This window comes from Gymnoscopelus braueri (assembly GCF_963280865.1).
Source record: "Gymnoscopelus braueri genome assembly, chromosome: 19".
NCBI classification, from domain to species: Eukaryota; Metazoa; Chordata; class Actinopteri; order Myctophiformes; family Myctophidae; genus Gymnoscopelus; species Gymnoscopelus braueri.
Window position 1 is genome coordinate 31900085 of NC_137621.1, and position 18671 is coordinate 31918755.

The 18671-nt window shown below is 40.4% G+C and overlaps 1 protein-coding gene across 1 annotated transcript in view; it reads right to left on the minus strand.

Annotated features, from left to right (window-relative positions):
• LOC308074763 (uncharacterized protein) overlaps positions 1-18266 on the minus strand; it is a 28036-nt gene extending 9770 nt beyond the window's left edge. The window contains exons 1-33 of the mRNA XM_080414272.1: positions 17948-18266; positions 17612-17684; positions 16695-16805; positions 15218-15331; positions 14362-14556; positions 14050-14149; positions 13714-13856; positions 13333-13485; positions 12937-13041; positions 12617-12784; positions 12365-12465; positions 12145-12280; positions 10461-10664; positions 9602-9943; positions 8966-9166; positions 8072-8193; positions 7726-7954; positions 7231-7433; positions 6383-6535; positions 5961-6054; positions 5724-5858; positions 5463-5611; positions 5222-5333; positions 4609-4658; positions 4276-4449; positions 3413-3530; positions 3028-3214; positions 2689-2827; positions 2228-2381; positions 1586-1681; positions 1182-1346; positions 637-854; positions 249-387 (exon numbers count right to left, since the gene is read on the minus strand). Of these exons, the coding sequence (XP_080270398.1) occupies positions 249-387; positions 637-854; positions 1182-1346; positions 1586-1681; positions 2228-2381; positions 2689-2827; positions 3028-3214; positions 3413-3530; positions 4276-4449; positions 4609-4658; positions 5222-5333; positions 5463-5611; positions 5724-5858; positions 5961-6054; positions 6383-6535; positions 7231-7433; positions 7726-7954; positions 8072-8193; positions 8966-9166; positions 9602-9943; positions 10461-10664; positions 12145-12280; positions 12365-12465; positions 12617-12784; positions 12937-13041; positions 13333-13485; positions 13714-13856; positions 14050-14149; positions 14362-14556; positions 15218-15331; positions 16695-16805; positions 17612-17684; positions 17948-18087 (4923 nt within the window). The 5' untranslated portion in view covers positions 18088-18266. The remainder of the gene's footprint in view (positions 1-248; positions 388-636; positions 855-1181; positions 1347-1585; positions 1682-2227; positions 2382-2688; positions 2828-3027; positions 3215-3412; positions 3531-4275; positions 4450-4608; positions 4659-5221; positions 5334-5462; positions 5612-5723; positions 5859-5960; positions 6055-6382; positions 6536-7230; positions 7434-7725; positions 7955-8071; positions 8194-8965; positions 9167-9601; positions 9944-10460; positions 10665-12144; positions 12281-12364; positions 12466-12616; positions 12785-12936; positions 13042-13332; positions 13486-13713; positions 13857-14049; positions 14150-14361; positions 14557-15217; positions 15332-16694; positions 16806-17611; positions 17685-17947) is intronic.
• Positions 18267-18671: the final 405 nt, after the last annotated feature.

Here is an 18671-nt window from a genome sequence, read left to right on the forward strand (position 1 = left end):
TGACTCTATTCAGCACTGTGATTGGCTAGCGAGACACATGATGACATTAATAACCTATAAATAGGATTATGCACTTCCAAAAATCCATTTTTTTTAAAGTGAGCTTCCATCACTATGATGACCACTGTGATGACCACACCGCCCAGTTCACACTGGGTGTGATTTTTTTTTAAATAAGTAATAGTAAAAATCAGGCACATTATGTTAGGTGTGTTGTGTTTTGTTATGTAATTGAAGAAGGATCATACTTGCCATGTCCTCACATCAACCTCTGAAGCTCCAGGAGGGGGCAGCAGAGACTGGTTCCTGGAGATCAACGCCTCATATTCACACTCTTTTCCCAACTGCAGAGCCAGAGCTCTCATACTGGGGTAGAAGATCTCAGATCTTTAAAGTGAGCAAAAACAAAGTTAGTGGTACATATTTTTTTTAGCTGAATTTAGTTTTTAGATGCTTTATTTGTCTTTACAAAATAGAAACGATCAGATTCAAACACTTAAGCCCTAAGTTTCTGAACCTTTTCAAAACATTTGCCTATAATGACATACTGTACCCAATAGAGCTGTAAGGTTTAAAAGTGGTAGACTCTACCAATATCTGTGCCCAGAAGTCTACTTCAGCTGCAGATTCATCTACCTGTAAAGTTTCAGGAATTGTCTGTAGAGACTGGGTGTATTGATCCTCTTAACAGCTAAATGTGTTCGAGCCCAGCTCTCCTTGAACACCTGAAGCTGTTTTGTCAGCTGCAAGAAGCCCTTCAACACAGACTGAACCTGGATGGGATCCCGAAGAGGAACCATGGAGTCTGGGACATGGGTCTCCTCATTTTCAGCTTCCAAACACTGCCTGTCCTCCTGGAAACCAATTAAGCCACAAAGCTGTCAATGCAACAGTGTCCATTTAATATTTTTATTATCTGGTATTTGTGTTTCACTTCATGGTCGGTCTCTCTTGAAGACCAGATTATTCATTTCTCCACAGTAAAATCCTCAGTGTTACTTTAACTCTTACAAATGTAACGAAATGGACCCTTACATTTATACACTCCCAGAGTTACAAATGGATAAATTAACAATAAGGATTGTATCTAGTTTGCTAAATAAATGAAGCATGAGGATTCTACTGTAACAAATGTTACTTTTTATTTTATTTATTATAACATTATAAGCATTTCTTCACACCTCATCACATCTTCCATGGGGGAAGTCATCATTTTTGTTGTCATGGAGACAAAGAGGCTCCACCTCCAGCCCGCTGCCTAGGACGTCCTCCATAAGGAGAGACACCCCGAGCATCGCTGCGTTTGCCTGTTTTCTGCCTTCATCCCCGAGACCACTCAGGCACAGCTGGAGACAAACGGAACACACATGTAGCTGCCTTAGTTTACGGACATAACTGCTTTGTGTATCTAATTTACCGTTACCTTGTTTTATTACAAGGGTTTATTTCACCTTACTGTTTTGATACCAGCATTTTCCCCCAGCTAATTTCAATTGGAGACGACCGTGCTGAACTTGCAATTAAAACTGAAGTAAATTGTATGATGGAAAAGAAAGAGGATCAGAGAATTGTATGTGGTATGTACCTGCATGCAATATTCAATAGGTGGGATATCACAAATATCCACAGGATGCAGGCCATGACAAGCTAGAAAACATCTCCATGGATACATTCTTTGAGCCTAGAAAGAAATGCACACACAGTGAACACTTCATATGTAGATCTGTGTGTTTACCATGTTTAAACTTTGTGATATTTTGATTCTGGCTGCAGCGGAAACTTCTCCTATAGGGTTGGTGTGGGCCTCATTCAAGTAAAATGTTAACAGTGAGATGTATCCATTTGAAAACCACAACTACCCTCTCTGGGGCAGCAGTGGCTCAGAGTGGCAATCTCGAAAATCAGAAGGTTCCTGGTCCGATTCCCTGCTCCTCTTGGCTCAGGTCAAAGATGTGTCCTTGAGCAAGACACTTAACCCCTAACTGCGGACCCGATGAGCTGATAGGTCCCTTGTATGCTTTTCTCCGTCGTCGGTGTGTCAATGGGTGAATGTAATGCAAATTGTAGGTGTTATATAAATGCAACATTTCTCCCTTTCCCATTCCTCCTTTTCCCTTCAACACCAATCTACCAATTCTACGGTGCATAAACACTGATCCTAGTCGTACATGTTAGCACAAGGGATGTTCATGTTAGATTCTATGTATTGTAAGACAGTTGAACAAACCCGTAGGCTTTGAGGCTCTAGAGGTTGAGGAACGGACAGCAGAGAACTGTAGACGGTGGGTCTAATACTGTCACTCAGCAGAGGGAGGGCACCCACCATGTTGTCACTCACACTCTGATAAGATACCATGTCACCTGAGGAGAGGAATGCCTCCCTGACAGAGAAGAAAGACAAGAAAAACATGAAACAGAGACACTCACACAGCCACAAAAAGATGTCCATCAGGTTTATTTGTGTTTATTCGTTTATTTTGCCTGTAAAGCAAAGCTTAAAGGGATGGTTCATGGGAGACAAAGTAATTTTGGGGGTGAACTAAGTCCAAATCAAAATGATCAGCATTATCATTCATCATTGTAAAGCTGCACCGATCATCAGCACACAGTGGGTCTATTGATCATCTCAACACAACAATGTGTTCCCGTTAGTCACCTGAAATGACGTTTGTCCAGCCTGGCACTCACCTGATGAGGTGTCTTACAGCATTGTCAAACTGCAGGAAGAGAACCTGCCTTCGGAGCTGCAACAGACGGCTCACAGCCTCAGGGCTGCCAGGATCAGACAGACTGTCAACCTGCCGCTGGATGTCCCATAGCTCTGCTCCTATAAAACACCCAGGGTTGGACAAAGATATATGTGCAATAAATATGTTAGCTTGATCAATGTTTGTGCGGCAAGCACATAGGCAACCTGTTGGCATAGGCAACCTGTTCACCTGTGCACAATTACTGATCAATATGATATGTTTGTAAATAGGAAAGATTATTAAATATTATGAATGTTGATTGGCAAGATTTATCTACCAATGCCTTCAGTGCCTCCCCAATCAGCTGACAGATGCGCCTGTGCTTCTTCTGGTCTTCTCCTCCAGGAGAGGGAGGAGAAGGGCTCTCCTGTGTTTCCTAGTCTGGCAAAGCTGACCAGATAGTAGACTATGTCATGAAGAGAAGACATTATCTCCAGAGTGTGATGGAGACCCTTGGCAGATGCCTGTACATTAGAAATGAGAAATTAAAAGGGGAAACATCCTGGGGAAATATCCAGGAAATATCCATATATATATATATATATATATATATATATATATATATATATATATATATATATATATATGAGCGTGGCATTGGGCTGGACATCTGATGATGATACACGAAAGAAGTAGTGATTGGTTTTAGTACTGTATCTCACCGAAGCATCTATGGTTTTGAACATGGGTAGTACTTCAGAATAGTGGGGGATGAACCACAGGTTGATGAGTGCTTTGCCGTCTGCAGACAGCAACCTTCGAAGGCGACGCTGGAAGGTCCTGTTCAGAGGAAGAGTTGGGTTAGACTCTGGGTGACACTGAATAAACACAATGCATCTCTGTGATCTCATGACAGTGTGTGTGTGTGTGTGTGTGTGTGTGTGTGTGTGTGTGTGTGTGTGTGTGTGTGTGTGTGTGTGTGTGTGTGTGTGTGTGTGTGTGTGTGTGTGTGTGTGTGTGTGTGTGTGTGTGTGTGTGTGTGTGTGTGAAATTTCTATTTGCAATACAGGCTACACAAAAGTACTTCTGTTGTTTACACTTATTTGTAGGTGGAAAAAATACTGAAAGTAGAAGATCGTCATTGTGTGAGCTTGTAGATTGGCTATTTTTGCTATCCATCATATGATGAAGTACATATGACTTAGTGGTTAATATGATGGGACAATGGGACAATGAATTCCCACATCCCAGTGTGTCGACTTGGTACAGTACCCACTTGTGTCTGTGAAGGCTCCCTTCCAGCTTGGTGCTCCCCTGAAAGTTCCCCTTTCCCTGCAGTAGATGCACTACGTTTCTTTGTATGTTATAATGAAATTAACCACTTGAACCCTAGCATGCAATTCTGGGGGGGATCTACAAGCTCACAACGCGTAGCAATGTGAGCTTGTAGATCAGCCTTTTTTAGGGGAAGAGATTAGGTGTACCGTACACGGGAAAAACAATAGGGAGGTTTAAGTGGTTAAAGTGTACATTTTCTTGTAATGGCAAAACAAAAACCCATGGCACTACTTTAGGTTGGTTCTACCTGGGGTCAGGACAAAGGTCAACTTCTGAATCCAAACAGACTTTCTGCCTGGCTTGGCCAATCATGAAGTTAGACTGGCGGACGATGGGACTGTCATGCAAGAGGGAGGTCAGGCTGTAGCAATATGCAATAATCTGTGCTCTCACACAGTACTGAGACATGTGCATGCTGAATCTGTGGAATAAATGGCCAAGACAACAACATTTTACACTTTTACATTTGAGGTATTTATCTGACACTGGTAGACTGATCTACAGTATAAGACTAGGACAACCAGAAATTCCTAGATTAATAAAATGTATAAAACATTAATATTATTTAACACACACATACTTTTTACAGAACTCCAGGATTAGTTTTCTTTTGATCTTGGCAACTTCCTCCTGTGGTGGGTGGGAGAGAGAGAGAGAGAGAGCGAGAGCGAGAGCGAGAGAGACACACACAGACAGACAGACAGACAGACAGACAGACAGACAGACAGAGAGACATTAGTTTTTTGCGAGTAGTTAAAGGACAACTTCACCCATTTCAACCCATCTTCATATATGGTACCATTTTTGTCTACACGGTCTGTGTCTCAGAGGAGAGCTGTGGACAGTTCAGAAACCCACCTACCAGTGACATCATCGATGGGGAATCCAAGCTATTAGAAACTGCAGGCTTTTCTATTCCTGGAAAGTTAGCATGCTATAATGGAAGCCATTGTTCCTGCATGTTTGGTGGGAAAAAGCCAATGATGATGTCACTGGTAGGCAGGCGGGTTTCTGTATTGTCCACAGCCCTCCTCTGAGACGTAGACCGAGTTGACAAAAATGGTGCCATATAATGAGCATTAGTGAGGACCAATTATATGAAGATAGGTATGAAAATGGGTGAAGTCATGCTTTAATCAAATGTATCTTCATGCTCAACCACCTGAGTAGCTTTAGTCTGCAATGCAACTCACTGGAGTTTTGATAAGTCCCCCCATTGCTTGTTTCTTCTTAAAGAATGAATTCAGCATCTCATCACGCAAACCAACTTTTTCCAGTTGAATGGACACAAAGGCTTCCATTAGCCTGCATGAACAAAAAAATCACAGTTCAACAAATGAAAAGTTCTAGTCCTTAATTGTGCACATCCACAATGGAATAACATTTTAATTACAACTACCAATCATACATTTCCCATCTAGCAGTTAAACTTACCTGTTCTTATTTCCAATGACAGAACTCTTAGCTGCTTTTGAGGGAACAGATTCAGCCTTTTTCTTTATGCTGTCATTGTCCCTGCAAGTCTGTGAATCAAGACATGTGGAGGATTTTGCCTCATTGTCAGAGGGAATGCTCTCCTGGCCCTAAACATGAACAGGAAATAAACATTAATTCAACTGTAGCATGTGTGGCATGTTCTTTACATGTGGCTGAAATTAAATACTTGTTGGGTTCTATATTCAACTATTTTCAAACCTCTGTTGGACCTGCTGATGTCTCTGCCCAATAGCAAAGACAAACCTGCTTCACCACACTGACCAGTGCATTCTTCTGGGCAACCTGGCAGGCCAAAGTCACCTGTAGGTTTTCTATGCTCGGTCTGCTCATAAGCTAAGGAGAGGCAGAGGGATTGAAAGATTGATTGATTGATTGATGGATTGATGGATGCATTCATTTATTCACTGATAAACAACTCCTTCTATTCAAACATACATGTACAACAGTTTCCACTGAGTTGAAGCTGAATCTCCCAATTTGGCTCTCGTCGAGTTCCTGAATGCTCAGAGGCAGACTGGATGGGATGTACCTGAAACGGGTGATGAATATTACTTCCTTCTGTACAATGCTTTACTGGATTACATCAAATGTAATTACATAACATGCAATCCACCAGAATTATATTACAATTACTGTAACTGTGAGTAGAAACAATGAGGGGTGAGGTTAAGTTGGGAAAATCTAATCTCTAGCTCATCAACATTCAAATTAAAACCATGTATTTCTGATTTCCAGTGAACCGATTCCATCCATTTAATGTCTGCTCTCATGATATTAGTCTTGTCCATTTTTTCTTTGCTGTCAGTAGACAGTAGAAGATGTTAATGAATGAAAGAAGGGAAATTATTGATAATGACCTGTCCACGCAGCTATTGTCTTCCAGCAGGGCTGTAATAAACACTGGTCCATGTTCTAGCTTGTCTTTATGAACAGCCAGCTCAAACTGCACAGGCCTCAAATACAGGTGGAACTCATCAAAGCCAAGCTCTATGGCCATGTTTCGATATAACCTATGAGGGTCAAATAATTACTCATTGTTGCAGAGCTTCACTTACATGCAGGAAGGAAGATTTAAAATTCAAACTGTCAACATTGTTGATTTCAAACAGCTGTGCTGAGACACTGTACTGAATTAATTATGCTGTATATTTTCTGTGTGTAATGTAAGCAAACCTGGATCAGATAGTGGTTGCAATGATTTCTGTTGTTGCTGCATTTGTTTTAGCCTATTTTTAACACCACCCTTTCACCAAAAGGGTGGAGTTCATAGCATCAGGATAGGCTTGTGAATAGTTCTCTTAATCATAGAAAAGTACACAAAACTGGCTCTGAAGTCGTTTATACTATACTTCCTGGCACTTATTGTGTTGTCCCATCTAGTAAACCCCACCCATGTGGTAGACAGAAACAGAAGAATTACTTGAAAACACTGTTGCAACCCGAAACCTAAATGTTAACTTGTCTGTTCCGGAGGTATAAGTTTTAACATGTGAAAACACAAGCACATCCTGTACTAGAGCAGGGTTAAAACGGTTGTTTTGCCACACTATTTGACCCATTTGAAACTCAAATGTGCCAGATGTGCAGTCTCAGAGGCTGACTTCATCAGTATGGCAACCCCCACCCATCTGGCACTCCAAGGAAGAATAAAACAACCATGTTGATAAAGATTCTATTTTGACCGAGGCGTGAGTGTTAGCTCAACTGTGACAGATGTGCAGTCTCAGAGGCTGACTCCACCAGTCGATGACGGATGGACACCAGCTCCAACAACTTGGACAGAGTCTCCACAGCGTGGAACTGCTTCTCCTTCCCTTGTCTCATATCCCTTTCCTCGGCAGACCTTATCAAGGACAGACCAACACCTTGGACCAGAGTGGGGTCATCAAAAAACACATCTGAAAACAACTGTAGTGGGGAGGAAATAAAAGATGTGACGTTTTATGTTTTACAGACATTTGAAAAACACTGAAACATTTAAAAAAAACTTGCAAAATGATTGTTGACATGAAAGTAAGACACATTATTGGTTACTTTTTAAGTTTGTTTAAGTCATTATAAGACCTATTGTGTTTTTGAGAATTCTACTGTACATCTTGTGTTTTTGAAAAACCGACCAAGTAATTTCATTTAGACAAATAATTAGAAAACTCTAATACAGATACATGCGTATATAATGATAATACAGAGGAAAACATACATCCTTTTGTGTTTGAGAGCTGTAGGAGGCTCCAGGTAAAGTCAGGGTGCTCCAGTCCTGCAGAGCCTGTTGTAAGAGCCTGTGTTCAAGGTTCACTCTCTCGGCAAGCCCCACAGCCCCCTGCAGCCGACACAGCTCTGTGTGAGCCTTGGCCAACGTGTGATACACTGAAGCAGCCAGGCAGAGGGACGGATGAACCTCCAGAAGGAATATGTTGTTCAGTGCCGGGCTGTAAACAGGGTTGAGAGACAGGAAAACATACAATGCATGGCGTAAACAATAGCATCGAATACATTTCAAACACTAAATGCCATAAATATACTTCAGCTATCTGTGTATCACTTGCCTGCCGCCACCAAGTGATACCAGATGTTTGGGCACATAGTTTGGTGGAAGGCCATATTCATTTACAGAGCCTGTCTGATCACCTCGCCATATGCGCTGGATATACTGGCGCTGTTGGTCAATCTGACGAAGAACACAATACTTGTTTATATTTGTGGCGGTGCAGTATAATATGAAGCAGATTGAATGACAATATTACTACAGTGAATGGCTCCATTTTCAGTGTCCCTGTTATTGAGAGAGTCAAAGGACAGACACATGAGACTCAAGAGTTGTACTGTAAGTCAAGAGGAAACTCTTCTGCTGTGGTTTAATCAGTCCCATACACAGGGATTCTACGAGGCATAATTAACCACTTTCAACCAGCCGTCCCTATTTGGGTGCATGTAATTCTAGTCGTGTTCAAACATTTTAACTTTTTATTTTGAAATCTTCAAAAAATAGCTTAAATAGTTAACCTAAATGTGTCATTCAAGCACGGTTGCTTTCACACATTACAGTACATTAACACATTGACTGCCAGAATTATTTCAGATTTTTTGCAGTTTATTGCCAGAGATTTTTAATTGAAAAAAAAAAGTACTCAGGAGCCGAGATACAGAATTTTTATGTTTTAAGTTAACAAGGAAGTGGATGGGAGTCTAGATCTTCGAAAAATCTTTAAAAAAAAAATCTCTCCCTAAAACGAGTTCTTGGCAATCAAGTGATGGATTCTAAAGACTAGTAAAAACGAGTTAACTCGATCTAGGCAATCAATGTGTTAAACACTTTTACATAACATTATTTTGCTGATTTCCACGTACATAGAGAGGTGGGAAATGCTAAGTTCCTCGAACAATGTGCTTATTGTGCCAACAATGGTGAATATAATTTCACCCCCCCATTAAACAGTTACCTGACAGTCCAGAACTGCTCTGATGAGGTTGTGGTGACTTTGAAGGCAGGCCATCTCTGCCCTGTAGGCTTGCACAAAGTAATCATGGCCCAGGTCCAGTTGTGGCCTTCTGTGCATGATGTCAGTGATAACCTGGGCCATGGCGAACCTCTCCTCACACCCTGACACATGCTGGTAGGCTTCATAGTAACAGTTCAGGAGCTGAAAATAGACAAGACATGTTACAATATTACATTGTGAAATTAAGTATTGTAGCCAATGGAAAGTGAGTTGCAGAAGCACTTCACCCCCAGGTTGTTCAGTGAAGCTGCTCAGTGGTTAGCGGTAGAAGACAGTGAGTGGTTATACTACGCAGCTCCCAGGTGAGAATGTGTGTAATGATGTGAATGTAAAGCAGGACAATGCTGCAAATGAACCTCCTGCATGCCTCAATAAAAACTCTTCCCCAGATAAATAAAGGTTAAGTAAGTACTGTTAAGTAGGCCAGAATGCCCGCTGAGAAATATGACATGTAAATAACACAGCAAAGTCATTATGCTTTACATTCTGAGAATGTGTGTTCAAGAGCTAAGCCAACAAAGAGATCTGTAAGTAAATCTGTGAGTAAATCTACCCATTATTATCACCACTCCGCACCTGCACTTTGCTCTCCAAGAACTCTGTCTCACACGTCCACAAGTCGAGGAGCACCGCCACACGGTCTACATCCGTCCTACCCAGGGGCCGGGAGGAGTGAACATCTGTTGCGGAAGGTACGGAGCCCTCGAACTTCCCCACCTGCTCCTTCCTGTTCCTTTGGATGAACTGGGAGGCAACGATAGCCAGGAGATTCTCTTGTTCCTCCAGGTCCTGCAAAGCAACGTCGTACACCACGTAGAGGCCTCTCTGGTCTTGGGTGTGGATGAAACGCCCCTCTGTGCTGTAGAAGTCATGAAGGTTCTCCACTTCAGGAAACTCCATGAACTCAGAGCACTGCAACTGAAATGGGACTTTACGTAAAACTGTACACCTCAGAGTCAAATGAACACTCAGGACCTTACAGTGTACACCAGTGGTTCTCAACCTTTTCCCCCACCCTGACAAGCACTTGGAATGTAGGAGTTGAGGTATTACATTTAGTCTGACAAGGTTCCACTGATAAATATTGTGAAAATAGCCGATCTACAAGCTCACAACGCCTCGTTGAGAGGGGTTGTGAGCTTGTAGATCGGCTATTTTCACAATTTTTGCCTCTTTCTTATAATATTGGACAATTTTGCCAATGTTTGACCAGACTTCATAGTATAGTTTGTTGATTACTTTTGATGCGGTAATGGTCTTTTTTTTTCTTTTCTTTCCTTTTGTTTGAGGTATTAAAAAGGTCTTAAAAGTCATTAAATTGCCACTTCACTGTCATCTGGAGACCCCCCCCAAAAATCATGTGGGGACCCCCCTGGGGGTCCCAGCCCACAGGTTGAGAACCCCTGGTGTACACAATGGCAGACACAGTACACACTTTGTAGTCGACAGGAGAATTGTGGCTGTAGTGGAGGGAGCCTAGACCTCCAGCCAGCCCACTGCCCCCTCTGGCTGCATTCATCCAGCCTGTCTCGTCTGCAGTGACCACCAATCCTTCTCTCCTCGAGCACAGACCAGCCAGGTCAATGGTCAAGGTCCTCTCCACAGAGCGCAGGTAGTTGAGCATTCCCAGAGAGACACGCTACGGACAGGAAGGATTAACCACTTTTAAACGCCATGCGTCGTTGTGAGCTTGTAGATCTGCTATTTTCTGCTAAGGTTTTCCACAGAATACAGATATGCTGGGGTTTAAGTGGTTGAGACCCACCAAGGTTGATATAGCTTTAGCGTTTTTCTTTTTTTTTGTTTAGTTTTGATTAGTTTTTAAAGCAGATTTGCTAGTTTAGTTTGTGTTTTAGTTTGATCAAAAGGCTAGTTTAAAGGATCTACACCATGAATTTAAAAAAATATATTTAATATTTAATATCATATTGTTTATGTCCCTCAAACGTTTTTCAAAAGGTTTAAGCCTAAATCAAGCCTCAGATATACTCATTCCAACTTCTCTCTGGCTTATAAAGCACTTTCACCTGCAATACCACATTGTCCTGATTTGCACGTGGCGCTATTGAGACAGTTTCTATGCATGTTATCTCCTGGTTCTGAGTGGAATAAGTTTTTAAAAAAAAGAAAAAAAACGTTTTTTTTCTTTTGCTGCTGTGAAAGCCTGAGTGCTCAATCTGGGGTATTTTTGGGGATAGAAGAGAGGTAGAGGAGACCAAAAACACACAAAAAAGAAGGAAAAGTTAAAATTCATGGTGTAGTCCCTTTAAGTTGAGTTTTTGGTAGTTTTAGTGTTGGTTTTATAAAAAAAATAATTCAACAAGATATTCAAGGTCGGAAAAATTACAAAAATAGCAGATCTATGAGCCACAATGCGTGAGCTTGTAGATCTGCTTTGACAAACAAAAGGACTTAAAACGGGCACAGCTAAAGATATTTGAAGATAATATTTCATGTTCACCCAAAATTCTAGTCTTATGTATGAAATATGAACAAATCATTTTCTATGGTTTTAGTTAGTTTTGTAAGCACACAATGCAGTTTCAGTTTTTTTTTCTTCTTCCAGTTAATTCAAATGTTTTTGGAATTCTAGCTTTCATTATTTAGTTTGTTTTAGTTAACTATAATAACCCTGAGACCCACACATGTTAAGCATCTCATAGGAGGTTGTTTAAGCACCCTCACCTGGCTCATTCATTATGTTCGGAGCGGAGGTGGAAAGACTGATCTTGAATCAGCTCTCCCTTCTCTCAACAGCTTGATGAATTTGGGGCTTTGGATTTAATACTGTATGTAGAGTATAATTCACTCAAACTGTAAATTAAATCCATGTGAAGCAACGCCAATTTGAATGAAAACTATTTAAGCCAACATTTGAATTTCACATAAAAAGATGAATATTATTCTGTTGAACAGAATAAATGATTTTCCTGGAAGAATAATGTTTGAATGTTTGAATTTGAAACAGAAGAACTATACACACATTAAAATCCTCAATCCATTTATACCGACGAGAGCGTGCAAATGAAACCAAATTGACCCGTAAAGGGTCTATTTGGTTTCATTTGTACACTCTTGACTCTTGGAGTTAACACTGAGGATTTTGCTGTGTAGCTCACCTGTAGCTCTCGGATCTTGAGATGGCGTAAGTAAATAAGGGACAGGTATGCTCCCCTGGTTATGATGGGGTCTGAGGTACCCTCCTCTGGGCTGCCATCTAGACCCAGGAGCTGTACGCTGTCCATATAACTGTAACTGTAATTAGAACAGTGAGACATGACTTGCTACATTCTATTCCTATTCTATGGGATTGTGATTTTCTCTGTGCATTGCACAAACCTTTTACTTTTTGGGGTTACAGGCATGACTTTGCTTTTCCAACCACTTTTGTCCAGGCCTCTCATGGTTCCGAGTCTGGATGAGCCGACCATTTTTGTGTCCTAAGAGGGGGAGAAATATCCCTTGTAATTATATATTATTAAATTATAATTATAAGATTAATATGAACTCTGAAACAGATGGGTTTGAGAGAATGCAAGTACTTTCCCCCTTCCAAAACAACATGTTATAAATAAGAGTACTGATACATGCCTCAGAGATAGCAGCAACATTATAAATACTGGCCCAGATCTGCGAGGTCTTTTGTTCTTTTGGTCTGCTTGTGTGTGATGCCACTGAAGACGACCTTCCACCTTGCATTTCACAAACATGAGCAGCATGTTGTCTTAGAGCTTCACATACTTGGGGCAGATCTGAGGCCTGAATTGATAAGAATCAGAACAAAACATATGAGGAGCTAAAACATTGATGTAAGGACACATAACAAATGTATTGCAGACCTCGATCTGGTCAAATATCACTTGAAAATGTTGTTCCAGATCTGGTTGAGTAATTGTCACGGCCATCATTACCTGAAGAAATCTGCAGTACATTTTCAGTAACTCATCAACAGAATGATGTTCCTTAAGCTTTGCGATGAGTTTCTTCTGCCACGGATCCTGTTTCAAGGGCTTAACCTGCATAAAAACGCAGTAAACTGCTTCCTTGAAATGCCATGTCATTTGGAATGACCTTTAAAACCTGAAGACATAGTAACTGAGAAAGTACTCTGGTACAGAGAACAACATTACTAATGTGAAAGCTGAGCAGCAGAGGAGAGGAGAGGAGAGGGGGGGGGGGGCAATCGTATACAGGCACAGCTCAAAGCTATCATACCTAAAATGAAAACATATCAGTCAGACTTTAAATAATGTCTTGCTATTATCAAACGTTTAAAGTATTGGGTTCTGAGGTCTTTTCATCCAGACCTGAATGAAGGGGATCCAATTTGCCTCTTTCTTCAAGGCCATACTTGGACTTTTCCTCCCCCACTGGCTATCTTTGACTTCTGTGCTGTCACACTGGGGAAAGGTCTTCATCAGCTCCTGTTTTCTGAAGATTGTTCTGAACTCCCTTGACACCTGTGCAAAGAACACCTCTGATGAACTATTCTAATGGCAAACACTCAGTAGTGTCTAGTAGTGGTAGTATTGAATGTCAGTTCCGTATTCACAGTTTGTGCTTGATGTCAGATAGATGCCCACGGTTGTTCCAAGAATAATTACTGTGTATTGCAAGAGATTTCTCTGTAGTGGTGTCATATTGTAGTATACAGTATAGTGTATATGTGGATCAAACAACTGTACTACCATGCTGAATAGCTCCATTTCATCGCCAGTGGTCCTGAGGTTTACAATGTCGTAAGGCAGGTGGAAATAGGAAACCAAGGAGTGCAGTTCAGCACGAAAATTGTTCAGTTGAACTGTATGTATAGGAAGATCTTCTACTAGTCCTGCAGTGGAAAAACATTAGGGTGACATTAGACCAGGCTTTTTGTATGGTATTAAATGCCCTACAAACAGTACAAAGCCAAAGTGCAGTAACTAAGCAAACTATTTAACTACAAACTGCACTTTGACTTAGTAGGTAAGGAGGTCAATATTTCATAATTTAGATATTGAGGTTGGTGGTGATTTGTCCCTGACCATTAAGATGTTGAGGCTCATTTAAAGGATCCTTTGTGAAGGTTTGCTGAGATGATTCTCCTTTATCCTTTCTATCACGTGATGGGATGTAGTGTATCACCTGTAAACCAAAAACAGAAAAAATATAAAGTTGTGCATGTTTTACGGACATCTAATGTAAAAAGAAAACAAGCAAACCAACCGTTATTGGCAAAGTAGGGTTCGTTTGTTTACATCTGTACACTCAGAGAGTTAAATGAACACTGAGGATTGTACGGAATTGGACAAATAAAACTAAATAATAACAATGACCAACTTGCTTGAGATCCTTACATGCAGGAAGTTATGAATGGTCTTCACTGAGTGCAGGTGACAGACCAGCCATTTCAGGTAAATGACAACGTCGTCCTGAGTGACCACATTGATTGGATTTCCTCGATCTGTCAGGATCTTCTCCCTCGACACGGCCAGCCTACGTGCCCTCTGAACTGCATCATCATACTCATTCATCATATATGACATTTGCTTCTGACCACAAAAAAAGATGGGAAAAAAATTACAGAGTTGCAAAACCAAAGATCTACAGTATATTGTTAGTACTATAAAGAATGTATAATAAATAATCAAATATGGCTGATTATCTGTTACATTACTGTATGTAAAATAAGTCAAATAAGGTGAATTGAACAGCCTATGATACATTTTGATTAATATAAAACTGGTTCTCAAAGTTTGATCCCCCACAGGTTCCTTGAGGAGGTTCCAGGGTCCAGGGGGTCCCCAGCTAAATGATTGATAGTTACAAATGGATCCTTACAGGTCTGTAACTCAGAGAGTTTACACATAGAACCTTAGGGGTCCATTTGTACACTCTCATAGTTAAATTAACACTAAAGAATTTCACAGTGCAGATTGGGGTCCCTGAGATAAAAAGAAGTTGAGAACTGCTCTACAAACCACAAAAAACACATGGATGACCATCAAGTGCACATAATGGTAAGTAGTGTGTCAATGAAACCTTCATAGAGCATTATTACTTGAGGCCTTGTGCTCAGAAATATCACACAATGCAGCTTTCATCTTAATTCATACTTCATCAATGGTGTCGCTTTCCAGCTTGTCAAGCGACACTGTCATTCTACCAAGTATAAATGAGGCATTAAGTTGCATTTCATTATGGAAGTGTCACCTTGTAGTGTGGATACATCTTCTCAATGACACCGCTGTGACGACAGAACCTCGCCCATCTCAACATGAGCTGATGTTTGAGCTGAGCCAGCTGGTACGATCTGTCTGCATAGAACTGGAAAAAACAGAATACAGAAAAATCCATCTTGATCATTTCTAAATTACCGTTGCATTTACTTAACCACTTGAACGCCAGCATCCCTATTCTGGGGGGAACATTTGGCAACAATAACGCCTCACAACGTAACACGTTGTAGATCGGCTATTTTTGGCGAGAGATCCCCCCAGAATTGCATGCTAGGGTTCAAGTGGTTAATTTCATTATAACATACAAAGAAACGGTAGTGCATCTACTGCAGGGAAAGGGGAACTTTCAGGGGAGCACTAAGCTGGAAGGGAGCCTTCACAGACAAGTGGGTACTGTATATTTGGTGTAGATGTAGATTGAAAGTACAGCAACTCAGGTGCATTTTACTAGGAATAGAGGGTTTAAGTGGTTAACAGTTTAGCAGAGTGTTTTTATTTCATTTTATCAATTGATGCCCATGTTTCTATTCTATGCCACAAATCCTCTTTTTTAAAAGGTAGGGTAAGTGATTTACTTTGGTTAAAATAAGTGTTAAATAGCTCTATATTCTGATCTCATTCTCATTGCTATAGATTGTTTGTTCAGTAAAAGGAGTCTCCCATGTCTCTCCAGCTCTTTATTAAACAGAAAATGCATTTTCAGTGCCCTCCCCTGATTGGCTTAAATTTTGTCACCTACCTGAAAATGTACTATATTCTGTTTACTTAAGAGCTGAAGAGACCTGTGACCGAACAAACGCTCTGTAGCAACAATGATTACTATCAGAATATAGTACTTTAACCTTTTTAACAAAAAACAAAATATACATCACTTACCCTACCTTTAAGTTTCTCTCTCTTAAGGATGTCCTCATGGACTAGGTGGACTAATTGTCATAGGAATGTGTGACTCAACCGCACCAGCCTTTTCAGGTTGAGAGGTTGAGGTTGAGAACTGAACATTCTAATATTGATTTAAAAATGGCTACTGGCTATTGGCATATAGGCTGGTAGAATTAAAGGGTTATATCTCTAAGAGTTTGAATCGTGTTTTAAGAAATACTTAATTCACCATGGAACTAGCATAAATAACTAACAAAGTCTTGGTCGACTAAGACCAAAACCAATTGATTCATTGATTATTCGACGATGATGGGACAGTTCTACTCTAACTGTTAAATTAGATGTAGCCTACTGATGTAAGCGGGTGCTGTATTAATAGTGGCCACTGCTCCTAATAGTTAGGATGGGTAACACAAGACAAATGTGTCTAAATTGGGGACTAAATTATTATTCTTTTTTTTTTTTACTAATATTCTGTCATTACACAAATCGTCAAGTGTTCATTTATCCCTTTGTAATTCCTTAAGTGTACAAATGTGAACCTTTTGTACACTTATATTGCAGGTTACCTGGTGCAGTAAAAGAGGTAGGCTCTCAGCTGTATACTCCATATTCAGGCAACTGTCCAATTCTGCCTGTATGACCTGGGCTGGAGACACCACCGGCAACGCTTCGGACACCTTCATTCCACATGGATTGGAAAAATATGGAAAAGAAGTGCTCCATGGTATAAAACAACGACCTCAGCTAAACCCTTAGTACATTATGACTCCATTTTATTCTATATTTGAGCTTCAGCTAAATAAAAAGATATAGACCTTTATTAATTCCCTCTGGACATTTAGGACAGGTATAATCCCATAAATACAGTACTCATGAAAAATAAGACAGATACAGGTAAGAGTAGAGAGATACAAACCACTATATTCTAAACATAAATGGTGCTAAGTAGCATATGCCGTGGTACATTTGACTTTTTTGGTACTTTTTGTGCTCGCTGTCTCTCAAGTACCACCTAAAGTGGTTCTTTGGCTTGTAGCTCTTTTGGATTAGCACAGGTATAGAACACCTTTGTCAAATGGTGCCAGCAAAGAACCAGTAGACTAGAGAACCTCTTAAGCACCATACAGGCAGGGGCTTAACAGGTTCTTTACGGAAGTGGTGCCATAGCACCTCAACCTTCCCAAAGTACCATTAAAGAACCAATATTTTTGTGTGTGTGTGATAAGAGTAACCATTTTATAAATATAACAATAAAAATAGGAAGACTTCAAGTCTGGTCTAGCCATCTGCGCTTGGACTGACTGGTTTAGCCTAATGAATAAACAATCAGTAAATGTAATATAGGCGTAAGTATAATGTACAATCTAACACCGGTAATATGAACAAAGCTCTTTCATCAATGAATTGATGTACATAGTATTGACAGTGGATATAAGTCTGATATACAGTATGTGCAGTATATTATTAATCTTCTCATCCTCACCTGAAGGCCTCTCCTAAGGGCCTGCTCCCTCTCAGTGCGGAAGAAGGAAATGTCCTTAGGGAGTGGAACAGAACTGAAACAAAACTCAAAATAAGTAAGGAACATACTGTCTATTACCACACCTGGATCTAACTGCATTTGAAAAGACTCAATTCAAACTGATCAAATCACAAAATGCGTTTTATTTACTAGCCTATTCATATAATTGTGTATGACTGAAAACATAATCAGAACTGTATGTGAATTACCCTACACTACACTACTACCAAGAATGTACAGCTTCTATTTGACCCACAAATATACATGACATAATCAAAGCCAGAACTGCTTTCACACCTGTAAGATTTGGAGGGTGCCTCTCCCAAGGGAACTCCATTCTCTTCTACCTCGGTCCTAAGTGCTGAAAACTGAGCAGACAGCTCAGCTTCCATCTGCGCCACTTTAACAGTGGAAGAAACTCTGTACACATTAGGCATGGCAAAATCGTTTTGGCTGTTCAACAGATCTGTATCAGCTCCTAATACATCTCTTCCCTAACATTCGAAGATTAATCTGCAAAATTTTAAATGTTCTTAGATTGATCTTCAAAATGTCAAACATTCTAAAAATCCGCTCCTGTGTTCCATGGGCTCCATCAAAATCTCTGCAGCTACTAACTAACTGTTGTAGCGTATCCATGGAGACTACCCTACAACAGACCCTTCTCCCCATTTCCTGTCCTCCTGAGGACACTTGTATATCAGCAAGACATGACTCCATTTGATCTGTAGATGGCTCTCAAGTTGCATCAGAGGCCTCCTTTGATGTGAGCCTAACAATATATTTCCTATATTCTTGGGTTTTTGAGATACTGCACAATATGCAGTGATAAAATATATATGAAAATGAATGTACTATAGAAAGGTATGCCGATTGAGATTGTTGAACACTGAGCGGTGTTCATCTCAGTAATCTTCTATTTCATATTAATAAAATAAATAAATCTTCACTTAGCTACTGCATGTCCAGTCTTCTTGGATACAGCATATGATTGGTGCTCAGCTCATGATGTAATTATCCA